General features: G+C 39.8%; 1 protein-coding gene across 1 annotated transcript in view; it reads right to left on the bottom strand.

Moving 5' to 3' along the window:
- LONP2 (lon peptidase 2, peroxisomal) overlaps nucleotides 1-13,285 on the bottom strand; it is a 38,430-nt gene extending 25,145 nt beyond the window's left edge. The window contains exons 1-8 of the mRNA XM_048316278.1: nucleotides 12,982-13,285; nucleotides 11,871-12,105; nucleotides 11,058-11,189; nucleotides 9,662-9,784; nucleotides 8,686-8,846; nucleotides 8,382-8,476; nucleotides 6,853-7,111; nucleotides 1,043-1,184 (exon numbers count right to left, since the gene is read on the bottom strand). Of these exons, the coding sequence (XP_048172235.1) occupies nucleotides 1,043-1,184; nucleotides 6,853-7,111; nucleotides 8,382-8,476; nucleotides 8,686-8,846; nucleotides 9,662-9,784; nucleotides 11,058-11,189; nucleotides 11,871-12,105; nucleotides 12,982-13,214 (1,380 nt within the window). The 5' untranslated portion in view covers nucleotides 13,215-13,285. The remainder of the gene's footprint in view (nucleotides 1-1,042; nucleotides 1,185-6,852; nucleotides 7,112-8,381; nucleotides 8,477-8,685; nucleotides 8,847-9,661; nucleotides 9,785-11,057; nucleotides 11,190-11,870; nucleotides 12,106-12,981) is intronic.
- Nucleotides 13,286-13,695: the final 410 nt, after the last annotated feature.

Here is a 13,695-nt window from a genome sequence, read left to right on the forward strand (position 1 = left end):
TAGAATAAAAGCACTGAATATGCACAAGCCAGTGGAAGAAGGAATTGTTCTGGGATATCATGTCACACTCCAGAAAACAGAAGCGGGGAAGAAGGTTCTGACAACTCATCACTGCTGTCTTCTACATGATACAAAGAAGCTTGCAAGGCCCAGGTCATCTTCTTCATGATCACTTCAGTTTTAGCCTCCTAAAAGCCCAACTAGCCTAGTTAATAACATCTCAACACCTCCTGAGATTTATAAAATACTCCAAGAGTATCTCATTCACCAGTCCTCAATTGTATCTCCTGAATTTTACTTGTGTCTTTAAGCAAATCAACTTTGACAACTCTAAAACCTTTGTGATAAAGTAACTGTAATATGTGTTTCAAAATTAGATTCATTTATATCTTAGTCTGAGTGCCAGAATTTCAGAAAAAAAGCACTCATGGAAAACCTGACTCTCATGGAAAGCTAACACTCATCACACCATAATCAGCCAAACACTCATCATACCATAATCAGTCAAGGAGTGGGGATCTGTGACTTACATGAAAAATCTAAGTTCAGAAAGTTACTTGCAACACTAATTAAAGAAATGCTCCTAAAAGAACATGCAGCTAGTCCATATTATGCACTAGGTAAAAGGCTTAGCTCCAATGCAAGTTGGTACCATCAAGAGCTTCAAAAATACACTAAAGTTGTTCCAAGAAAAAAAGGGAAAACTTGAAGAAGTCGAGTTACTGTTTAGATCCTCTACAGTTCTTTCTTAGCTAACAACATATGATCATTAAAAATCAACGTCTTGAAGTCCCCCAAATAAGTTACGTTTAGGGCTTGAACAGTATTTAAATACAGAAAACAGCCCAAAATCTATCCTTGTGTTCAAATACAGCTCCCTGAGACTTATATGTTATTTAGCACAATATGTGACAGCATCTGCATTGTGCCCAAGCAATTGACAGAAACCCACCCAAAGCCAGCACTGTCAGGTTTTCTTTTGTCCAGTGAATCTTCCGAGTCCAGTTTAATTATTTTAAAATACAAATGAAACACCTCTTACCTCAAGCAAGGCTGCTGCAGGATCCCCCTGCAAGCTCTTTGCCAGTTTATCCACCTCATCCAAGAGGAAAACGGGATTGTTCACCCCGACAGTCTTAAGCCCATTGATGATCCTGCCAGGCATGCTGCCCACGTAAGTACGCCTGGAAAGGAATGGGTACGGGGAAAGAGGGTGGTGACTCGGTGAACAGGGAGAGGAACATCCAAAATATCACAAATAAAACTCCAGGCAAAACACAAGAACAAGGAGCATTGCAACAGTCCTTGCTTTTTTTACAAAAATTTGTGGAACTAGCTGATAGAAATATGGAATATACAGCTGAGCTAATACAAGCAATTATAGCAGCAGATGAAAATTTGAGTTCCATGGTGAACTAGTTGGTCGTCAAAGATAAGAATTTGCATTAAAGTGTATCCAAACGTTACAGCTTGTGGACGTCTTACATGTGCCAGTACCAGCATCTTTGTACTGTATGAACAAGCAGAAGCAGATTTGGGAACCTCATTAATAAAAACATTTTCATAATTACAATGCTGGGATTTTGTCATCACAACAGAGTTCACACAGCATGTTACAAAAGAGACCAAAATTCCAATTATGCTGAACTGTCAATGTCCCCAGGACAGCATGCTTTAATAAACACCCACCAAAAATAATTGTATTTACTATGTCGTTTCAACATAAAATGAAAAATTGAACACTGCAACAAAAGAAAAAATGACGAGTTTGAATTTATCCAGGAAAATCAGTAAAATCTTTTTTCCACAACACACACAGAGCACAACTACATTTCACAGGTGTATATAACCCTTGTTTACTGCATTTATCACAGTCTTTTCTGCTTGTGCCATAAGAGCATGAAATTCCAAGAAGAAAGAGATACATTAAGTGCTGAATTACAGTACCTAGCTCATGACCCTTACAAAGCAGATAAGCAGAACAGGCCTGCTTTGCCATATGATCTGGTTTCCTACTGTCCAAAATAAACAGGATGACATTTACAAAGATGCAACCAAAAATACCACGGGACTAATTTCCAAAGATACTAGAGATGACTTTAAATATATTTAAAAAACCCAGAAAACAACAAAAGCAGAACCCGAACCACACAGCAGTGATGTCAGTTCCATGTAACATTTAACCACTGAGGAAACAAATTGCAGTAACTGTATTTAATTCTAGATCTGAGAAAAACTAAAAGGTTTTAAGATCTTCTAAACAGCCAACAATGCAAGAGAAATTCAGTTTGCCTGTTACCACCTTCCTCAGGCAGCTGCTAAAGACTGAAGCAGCCAGCAGGCAATAGTTTCTCACTTCACTGCTTTTGTATAGTCTTAATCTGCAGCAAGGGAGCGGATTGCCCTCACTGAGGGCTGTGCTGTGTAACATTCATTACAGATCAGGACTCTGCATGGCGAGGTATTACACAGCCAGCTTGCCTCCTCCTTCTCCATCTGCACACCCACGGCCTTGCCAAGAGAGGCAAAGCATTCTATAAAATGCAATCAGAGAATTAGGAGACTGAATCAGAGATGAAGTTCACAGAAGTGAATAATTTACCAGTGCAACCAAATTTATCAGTGTAGCAACTTGGGCATTTCTTTGTTTTTTGGGGCGATTTGGGCTTTTTTCAGGTATGGGTTTGGGTTTTTTTCTTTTTGTGGTTTTGGGTTTTGTTTTATGGTGGTAGTTTTGTTCTCCTCTGGGTTGTTTTTACCACAAGGTGCCCACTGCACTAGAGAATAAGTTTATATGCGTCAGAGACAATGCAGCCCAACTGTTTCAATATTCAGTTTATGCCAGTAATAGGATAACATAATTAGGTAAACATTAAACATTCTTTGTTCTTGCTTGGCACATTATTCTCAAGTGCATGCTTAAAGACATTATACTTTTTAAATGCCTGTTTGTGTTTTTAGATACACAAAGTTTTACTTGATCCTTTCAAATCCTATAAAAATTTGAGCTATCCACATTCCATCTAGTTTTAAGAAAGAGGCTGGTTTATAAACTAAATGAAGGCAAACAGATGCAACAGTCTAAATCCGTGATACCTCTTCATTTATTACAGATGGACCAATACCTATTTTATTATACTATTAATCAAATACTCGAGATCTCCAAAGTTATTACAGATCACATCTCAACAAAAGAATCCTTGGTAAGACAGGCCCTGCAGGTATTTAAATATAAAACCAACTAGAATATATTAAAATTACAAGCAGATATGGCCATTTATCTGTCTGGCTGTTAATCTTTGCCTTGTAACTAGTGAAACTAAATACTACTGTTTGAGAACACTATCACTGAATGTGATGTTTATTTCATTATTTTTGCTAGAGTTGAAAGGAGGTAAAACAATATCCCACATTGCTTTGTTCATTTTCTGATGCAGTTTCTTTCCCTGCATTAAAACCAGAGGACAGACAGCTGTTCCCCACTCAAAACAGGAAGTACAGAGCAAGTTTCCTGGTTATCTCACTTGTGTAGCAACACTTAAAAAACCCTAAACCCTTGAGAGCACCAGAGAGAGAAGGTCTGCAACTTAGTAATCTTTGTATCTAGTTTTAGATCAGTAAAAAAGTACCTTTAAACAAAACGCTAGAGTTGTACAGTATGTCATCAGGCACTATGTATCCTCGAAAATGCAAGAAAACCAGCTGGGAAATCTAACCTTCTTGCTTCTCCCAAGGTAAACTGGGAAAGCATAGGAACTGGAACCCTTAAAGCAGTGCTAGTATTACTGAAAGAAAGAAACAGGACTCACTTCCTTCATAGTGATCTCAAGACAAATAGTTTTAAATCATTTTTAACTGCAGGGGTAGAAAAGGATAACAAAGTTAAGGCCACTGTCTCTGAACTTGCTTGCATAAGGTCACAGTTTTGGTTTTTTTGGTTTTTTTTTGTTTTGTTTTTGTTTTGTTTTGTTTTTTGGTTTTTTGGGTTTTTTTTGCAAGGCCAGAGGTTGCATCCACTCAAGGGCTTTACAAATCTATCTCTGCTTTGTACTTGCGTAACAAAGCTCATTCCTCTCATGGGTAAAGCTGCCTGCAGTTTGTTTTTTTCTGGTGCAACAAGGCCAGTGCAGGGAGGGTCTGCCAGCACAGCTGTCCTGGCGAGGAATCTCACCTCTCCTCAAACAGGTGCACCTAAACAAGTCTTCAGGAAAGGCTGAAGCCAGAAGTGAACTGTCCCAGCTTTTGAAACTGCAAAGCAATGGTAACAGAGAAGGGAGTGCTTCACATGAAGGTGAGAAAGAAGAGCTTCACACTTACCTCACCAGCACCACTATAAATAAATGGCACAATTACATCTTTCCCTTTCAGAAATGGAAAAACACACAACATAGAAGATCATGTAGTTCCTGTGTGACACAAAATATCAATACTGACAAGATTTTAAATGCAATGAGCTTCTTGGAAAAAAGTTTTAAGTCATCCTTCAGAATGGTTTGTGAGAGCTTTTTTTTTTGTTTTTTTGGTTTTTTTAATTCAAGTAAACAACAAATGTAAACCAGCATACTTTAACATATGGTATATGCAGACAACATATGAGCGGTAAATGCAGACAACAGCTGAAGGATGTCTGATAAAGGAGTTCTGATTTTGTACCAAGAGGATGATTTTGTTTTGGGAATGCAGAACAGTATTTGCTACTCTTCACCCAATTAATAAAAGATTCCCAAACCCCAGGTGCAGATCCCCAGTGAAACGGCCAAACCTGGGCGTTTCCAATTGCCCCATTTGCACGTCAGGTGGGACAACACAATTACTGAAACGCCACACCCCACCCTGCTGCTCTCCAAGAGATTTGTCTGCTTAATCTCTCAGTCTGCATCCTTCACTGAAGTGGCCCAAGAGAATGCTATTTCAGGCACTGTTTGCTTGCAAGTCAAACTGAAACAGTTCCTTTTGAACGTTCTAGTACATTTAGTACATTTTTCTACATGTTCAGTACATCAGTAGGTACATATAGTACTGTTCTTCTGCAATGTTAATGGCATGCTTAACTTAAGCCCCAAAGCCTAATAAGGAGCTTTTAGGAGAAAAAGAATGTCTTCTAAGGTGTAATATTAGAAAATCAGCCTACTCAACAGTGAAACTCAGAAAACAACGGTCTGTGTCTCCTCCACTTCTAGACCACCGCCCTCTGACTGCCACCAGATGCACAACATCCCACCTGACTGGGAATAACTTGAAGGAGCTATTCACACAAAAGGACAATACAGAGTTCTACAGAAAAGCTGTAGTTCTAATCTGATTAAATCTTATTCTGAGAAGCAGGAAAACAAACCAAAGTAGAATTTAAAATCCAGTAGGCAACAGGTGGGTTTGATTTTAGCTACAAAAAACTTGAAAAAGCAGTTGGTTACAAGGGACTCCTGGTACCAACTGCTCTAAGTTAATTTTTAAACTATACACTTGCTTGCTAAAGAGTAACCACACAATATTCTTGCTAATTCTAGATTACATTTTCCTTTGCTAGTGAAAAATAAACTCTCTTATCAAATATTTCTCATCATTTAATTTCAAATACATTTTAGTATATAATTTGTAATGGTTAGCCTCTAAGATGAATCACTAACTAAATAATGCCCTCAAAAATGTGTGACAGCCACAAACACCCAAATTTAAAAGCTTTTTAGAGGCTCTCTCACATGACTCTACCTGTCTGTACTCTTTATGAGGTCGAAGCACACGATGGAAAGTTTGACTTTTGTTTATAATGTCAAGTTCAAGACGTGATTTCCCTGTTACAAAGGCTCGAATCCTGCTCTGCTCTGAAGAAGTTACTCGCGTCCACAACGCTGAGTATTCCACAGCCTCTAGTGGCTTCACTTCGAATAGCACCTGTTGAGTCACATTTTAAGTTGTTTTTAGGACATTCTATTTCAGGTGTATTCTATTGAGAGTAGTTGCATAGCCACTGGGCAAAATTAACTGCTAGATGGCATCAAAAAAATAACTGATAGCTTTAATTCACAATATCCACCTACTGTTGTAAGGAGAAATTTTATTCAATAATATGACTTAAAAAAAAACCTGACTAAAATTCATTATTCCAAATTTCCTACACTGCACGCAATAAGCATAAAATACATTTAACGAAGCAAAAATGCTGCACTGATGCTTGGCAGTTACTTATCTTTACTACCCATTCATTATACTTCCAGTTGCAAGGATTGAGGAATGGATTAATACAAACCAATGGTTTAAAAGAAGTAGATATAGAAAGGGACACAACATTAAAAACAGTCCTAAGGAATGTCATACAAAACTCTCTTTTTAAACCTGCAACCTTAGGTATTCTTGCATAAAGCTCCTTTTGAAATGGGAAAACAGTGCACAAACAAGTCTACTGCCATCCTCCAGCAACTTTCATACATCATTCCAAGTTTCTCCTCCTGTTTCAGCAGCAAATATGGTTATGAAGGAATGTATTGCTACCACAGGTTATATTCTATAACTAAATCTTTACACCCCTCTTAAAAAGCAGAAAAATCAGGAGTTTGCATTAGACTTTCTACTGAATTTTACTTCAAAGTGCTAAAATGACTGATGATGAAATCCATTCCCTATGACAATAAAGGGCAGCAGCAGAAGGAAAGAATAAAGGCTGTACCTCAACACTAAACATCCATTCCCATTAAAATTCTCTCCCAAGTAACACCACTGAATGCCAAGGAAAAATCAGTAAATACCTAACATTGTTTCAAAGAAGCAAAATTTGCCTGTGTTGCCTGAACAGTGAAAATAATCAATACATTCTGCAGATTAAGAACTGCAATTAAGAAAGGAAGAAGTAATTACCTGTGGCCTCGAATATCAGACTGATCACAGACTCCTCCTAAAGCAATTCTGTGGAATTCTCGACCCAAGGTCTTTGCAATTGATCTTCCAACACTGGTTTTACCAACTCCTGGGGGCCCCACAAAACAAAGAATGGGTCCCTTGAGGTTGTTTTTAAGCTGTCGCACAGCCAAGTACTCTAAAACTCTCTTCTTCAACTTCTCCATAGCATAATGGTCATTATCCAAAACAATCCGAGCTGCACGGATTTCCAGGCGATCTGCCATCGACAACAGCAAAGAGATCAGCACATTTACCTTAAAAATGGCAACAATTCCACAGTACAAACAAACACCTTCATCAGGGCAATCCCCCAACACACACACATTTCAGACAATGCTTTTCTAAAACAAAGGTATTACAATTCTTCTGCAGTAAGGAAATTAGACATAAGATAGATTATAGTATGGATAATGACACAGTACTGATAATGACTTCCAAGGCTAAAATAATTATCATGATTTTCTATTTCTATATTCATGTGTGTTTTTATTCACTGTAGCTAGAGTTCAAAATAGCAATCACATGAATCACACTCACAAACTTTGCTTAAAGTAAAAATATCAAACTTCCCATGACATGGAATAATTTTAAAAGATCAAAGAGCAACTTCCACCAAAAAAACCATTCTGCTAGGACATGATTGGCAAGCAACACTTTACTCATTTTGGGATTCTCTGAATAATACTGCACAGTATCTGTAGGCAGATTTTTTTACAATTTAATGATTAAAGAAAATATTTACAACATTTGTAAACAGCCAGGGCTCTATTTCAAACCACCAACAATTTTCATCACTACAGATATCAGCAGAAGGGTAGAGACAGACATGCAGGTGTGCTAAGTCCACCTTGTGGAAAGGCATTCTGCCCACTTAACCTACTTGTGTCGGTCAGTAGGAGATGTCTGTTGGTCTTGTTTTGTTTCCTACTCTTCCCTCGCTCTCCATTTTTGCACATTGTATCTGTATTAACAGTATCACCCTCTACTCACAACTCCAAAAACTATAGTACAAAATGGACATGAGACTCAGTTTTTCTACTGCACTTCAAGTTATAATTATTAAAATTAATTGCAATTGTGCTTTTGTTCCTTACAAAAATTGATTAACTTAAGATAAACCAGAACCTTCTTCAGGAAGATTAATGTTACAGAAATGTCCAAAAGTTTTTTTATCTGACATATAAAAAATAATTAGATTCTCATTTCTTTATTATTTTTGATACATATTGGCACAAATTATAATTAGTAACACTTTCATTTTTTAATGAAACTATTCTTACATGTTTTAAATTCACATTCTCAGATGTACAACTGAATTACACAGGTTATTCAGTGTACAGCTCTCACTGAAATCTAATGGTTTACCTGGCTTTCAGTAACATACCAACGATTTTTTTACAAGACAGCACTAAGTAACAGTGTTTACATGATAGTTACTTGTCCTAAAATGCCTGTGCAAGAGAATCACCAGTAATAGAAGGGTTTACCTTTCGTACTCTTGTTCCATGGCAATTCTACCATCAGTTCCAAGTAATTTCTTGTCAAAGCATATTCTGGCATTGACTGAGGCATCTTCTTTAATCTGGAAATATAAGTATGGAATTCAAAAGGCCAATCAGAAATTAAATGCGAAGAAAGACTCTACTACACCACAAAACAGCAACTGAACAAAACAGAGATTTAAAATCATTTCAAAAACACAATCAACACAAACATATACCAAACAGGAAAAGGTCTGCAAGACTTGTTTTAAATTTTAAAGGAAGAAACCACCATTTAAAAGCCTCCTACCTTTTTATTTCTTTAAGACAAACTTTAAGAGCTTGTTCTGACATACTGGATGTTCTAATCTTTTTTTCTAGCATGACAACATCATCGTGATCTTCTTCTTCCTCCTCATCTTCTGTAATGCTTCCATGACTAATTCTTCTATTAGGACGAATAGCTACAACCTGTGCAATGGAAAGAGCCAGAGAGTTGCACCAGGTCTTGGTTTTTTTAAATAAGGTGTGTACTGTGGCTTAGAATGAAAATCATTACAAAAATACCTTTAACTCCAGAAATTAACTTCAAAAACTGTTATTGGTGCTACTTTAAATAGTTACAGTTCTTTATGTATGTCCTAAGTAAATTCATCATATACTCTAAACTAGCAACCAACACAAAACAAGAACAAAATTGCAAGTAGCTATTTGTGGTATTTCAAGCACTGCAGCCCATCACACTAGGCAGAATAAACTTAATCTTTACAAAATAGGTAAATCACTCTTATCTTTTTTCATTTCTCAATGACTTCCCATTTACTAAACTATGTAAGTGCAGTTAGATGTAGCAAAGGTGAACAAGCTCCATTTTCCAACACACATTTTTATAGGTATTTCAAAAGCTGCCATTCTTCTGCAATGCCATCACTAAAAAATACACTTTCACAGCACAGGCCAAAACTCACTGTGTGCATACCACTGACTCTTCAGACGAATCTGAGCATTCATTCAATGTCACAAAGTGCTCAGATTAACATAAAAAATAAATTTTAAAAAAATTAAAATAAAGCCTAAGTAGTTTTAAACAAATATTTTGTCTTTTGTGTATCTACATGGCCAAAGTTGCCAGCTGGGTGTTCTCTGCAGCTCCAGACTATGATCACACACTATGGCTATACATTAAAAATGCACAGATTAAAATCATGCATTCATTATTCTGTTTAAAAAGTGCATCTTAGTACTTATTTAGAATGTTTAAGTATCCCAAATTTAAAGCTCCATACCCTTTTATCATCATCCTGTTTGGACTTTCTTGTTTTTTGAAGCAGCTTCAGGCCTTCAATCTGTCTAACAAGCAATGGTATGGTCATCTTGAACCGTTCTTCCAGCCTAACAGCATCTAAAATCTAAGAGCAAGGAGTTGTAAGCAGCCAACAAGTTCACACTGATGAATCCTCACTTTGGGGGAAAGCAACATGGAGGTACTGCTACTGTGTTTTGACCAGAGGCATAGAATAGGTGGATTAGGAAAAGAGGTAGCAAGAAAAGCAAGGAGAATACAGTACACAAAATCTAGCCTCAAGGATCTGGATGCCTGAACTACACTTCAAACTAGAGAAAGTCTCTTATCCTGTCTAGTTTTAAAGCATCTTAGTATTTCAGTTGCATTTTCTGTGGCAACCACCTATCAACATTCTATTTTTCAACTACTGGGCCTCAGGAATGAGATGGCCCTGTTAAGAAAGTTACAGCATCATCTCCTTGGATAACCCAGGAAAAAAAAAATCACCTTGTGCCTTAACATTTTTGTTTAGCTTTTTTTTTATTTTGTCTTTTTAAAATTTTACACACAACTCCATTTTCATATTAAACGAAGTTAATATGTGGAAATAGGTAGAATTCTGCTCCTCTGTAATTCCACAACTTCCACCAGTTGCTCTTTTCTTTAAACTTCTAATAAAACAAAAAGTGACACACTAATAAGTAAGGTACCTTCCTCCAGCAGGATATTCAGCTACAGTACACACCTCCCCTTCAAATTACTGCATTAATTTCTACTTGTGGTGCTTTGAAAGAACCTAACATGCTTTCAATTCCAGGTGCAGCATAAGCAGCAAAACTTCCAAACACAGTAAGCAAATACAGAAATCAGACTAATAAGCACCAAGCCATAAAGATCATTTTTACATAGATTTGCCATGACATACGACAGAAATATAATCATTGTCTCAGTATTTAAAGAAACCCAGACTTCAAGATGTTTTTAGAAGCATTTTAAAAAAATTATTCTGAAGTTATTAGTATTAAGATATGTAAAATGATCAGTCAGCTGTGATAAGTAAGCAAAGTTTCAACACAGTCTGAAGAAAGATTTATTGTCTTTACTATGGGAAGTCCATGCTCTACTTACTTTTTAATAAAATGAACCATTTCCAAGATTTCCCAACTAGATCTATTTACCTAAGGTGAGTTCTGACATATGCATCTATAAACACTTTAAACAACACTGTAAAACTATTTTACAAGCATTTATGCTCAGTTGTAACACAAATCCCTGCTGGCATAATGTTACCACTGTACAGTCACAAGTGTAAGCAATCCCAAAATTACTGAAAAGTGCTTTACTCTTAAAAGATAGCAACACCTAACTACCACTGAAAAAGCTGAAGAACATGATACCTGCAGCTTCTCTTGGTTGGTTGTTCTGATGATAGAGGTCAGTATATCTGGCAGAGCTTCTCTTGGCAGATTGTCCAGGAGACGCCGGAGCTTTGCGACTGCAGGCACTGACATATCCAGCATCTCAACCAGCTACAACACACAAGGAACAACATTAATGGCTGCTGGTTTTCTTTTGGAATTATCTCAGTGGCTCTCTGACCTAAACAGGATTGTATCTTTCAGTGTGAAACATGTCTAGGTAGTTTGCCATAAAGCCACTGAAATAAGTTCACAAAAAGTTCACAGATGAGACAATAACTCAGCATAGAGCACCAAGACTTTGAGCTTCCTGCTTGTTTGAGAAGTTCAAAAATATTATTATTATTTGCAGCATTTTTTTCAACACATACATCTCTTATTTCCCTCACAGGCCCAGATTAAAAACTTCCCCATGACTCTTTTCTATACATCCTTTAAATTCCAATTCATTATACTTCCAATGTATGCATTTTCTTACACAGCTATAAAATTCCAGAAAAATTAATCAATTATTTTACTAGAATGTATTTACAGTATTACTATATATGAAACACCAACTTATCATAGCACTAACACAAGCAGTTAGACTCGGCCACAATGAGCTGTATAGACACCCTGGAACTTGGCACAGAAACCTTAAGCTGTAACAATAACATTTATTTTGTAACAGAAATACTGAAACTCTACTAGTTGCTGAAAAATACAGGACCTGGAGAAAGAGCAGACAGGAAACAAATAAAGAGCCTAACTGTACACACAGGTTATATGACACACAGGAATAAAACAAATTACCTGTACTGCGTACTTGTAGAATTGTTCTGACAGCTCTCCAAGCTCCTCCTCAGATTTATGGCCATTAGTGAACTGCTCAAGTCGATCTAACTGCTGCACCTCAGCAACGGGATACGGCTTCTCCTTCAGCAGCTGCAGGATCTGGAATCGGCAGAGGCCTGTCACCAGCAACGTGTAATGGGGCTTGGGCCAGTTGCTACCAACCACCTGAACTGCCAAGGCAGCAGTGCCAATCCTAAAAACAGATCAAATCCCTGTATTATTTATCACCTTCCACAGAACATTTTGTGTGCTCCTTATCAGAAGCAATGAAGGTATAGGTTGCAAGACCCTGCTGGGTCATAGTTCCTATCGTGAAATGAAATCAAATTACCCAATTTCCTTTGTAACACATATTACAAAGCCAAACCCTAAAACCTGAACACGAATGAGTTAACTGAAAAATCAACCAAGATACTGTAATACAATCATTCAATTTAGAAACACATGTAATTTCTTCATAATAATGGATCTCGCTGTGGACAGGCACACTGACATTTCTGCTTAAACAATATGGCCTGGGAAATGGGAGTGTTTATAAATTACGGTCCTTCACTGAAATTCCCAGTCTTGTGCTGAACCAACGTTTTAGATTACTGTACCTATTTAAGCAGATTTACAACAGAAGTTATTTTCTTGCAACATCTTACTAAGTCCACTGATATGATAAAGTTCGGAGAGTAAGGGTTACAGCATATTAGTTTCACCACACAGAAGTACAATTTGTTTTATGTGAACTAAGCCAATATCCGTGCTATCTATTAGGTGGAAAATGCTATGGTTAACAGCTAACGCAGCCCTAGAGCTGCGTTCTTTCGTCTTATCTTGCTCGTCCACCTTGGTCTCTTCTCAAACTTCCCCTCCGGCCGCCGGCCAGCCCGTCCCCGGCACCTCGCCCGCTGGGCCGGTGGTGCAATCAGGGTTCTCGGAGGGCAGAGGCGTTTCCCGAGGGCAGCGGAGCCGGACGGCCCCGCGTCTGACCCCACGGGAAGCCCCGGCCGGGGAGGCCGGGCCGGGTTCCGGGGGGCCAGCAGGCCGCGAGAGCGGCAGGGAGAGCCGGACCGGGCCGCACCTGTGCAGGTTGGGCAGGTCGTCGCAGTCGGAGGTGGGGTCGCTGGTATTGGGGATGACGCCGATGATGGTGCTCCGCAGCGAGGTGCCCTTCAGCAGCCGGCTGCGCACCAGCTGCATGTTGCGCGGAGAGTCCACGCTGGTGCGCATGGTGGAGCCGGGCAGCAGCACGCTCTCGTGTGTGAGCAGCAGCGGCAGCCGGCTGGGGATCTGGATAGCGCTGCCCGCCGCCATGGCTGCCCGTGACCCTCGCACTGCCCCGCGCCCCTCACGACGGCCCCGCCGCCACGGCAGCCCGGCCCTCACGCGCGACGGCCCCGCCCCCTACGGGCGCCCGACAGGGACCGGCCACGCGCGCCCCGCCGCGCCCCCTGGCGGCGGCCGCAGCGCTGCCCCCGACCCGGGCCGGGGCCCGCCCCCGGGCAGGAATCGCCGCCGCCGCCGCTCCCGAATCGCCACCGCCGCTCCCGAATCGCCACCGCCGCCGCTCCCGAATCGCCACCGCCGCTCCCGAATCGCCGCCGCCGCTCCCGAATCGCCGCCACCGCTCCCGAATCGCTACCGCCACCGCTCCCGGGGCCTCTCGGGTCCGGTCTCCTTGCAAACACCGAGCCCGGGCCGGTTCCTCTTCAGTCCCCCGGAGGCCGCTCGGCCGCCGGCAGGTGTCAGGCTGGCACTGGCAATGGGTGCGTGCTATGAGCTGTTGAACGAGTGC

This window comes from Corvus hawaiiensis, chromosome 12, assembly GCF_020740725.1.
Source record: "Corvus hawaiiensis isolate bCorHaw1 chromosome 12, bCorHaw1.pri.cur, whole genome shotgun sequence".
NCBI classification, from domain to species: Eukaryota; Metazoa; Chordata; class Aves; order Passeriformes; family Corvidae; genus Corvus; species Corvus hawaiiensis.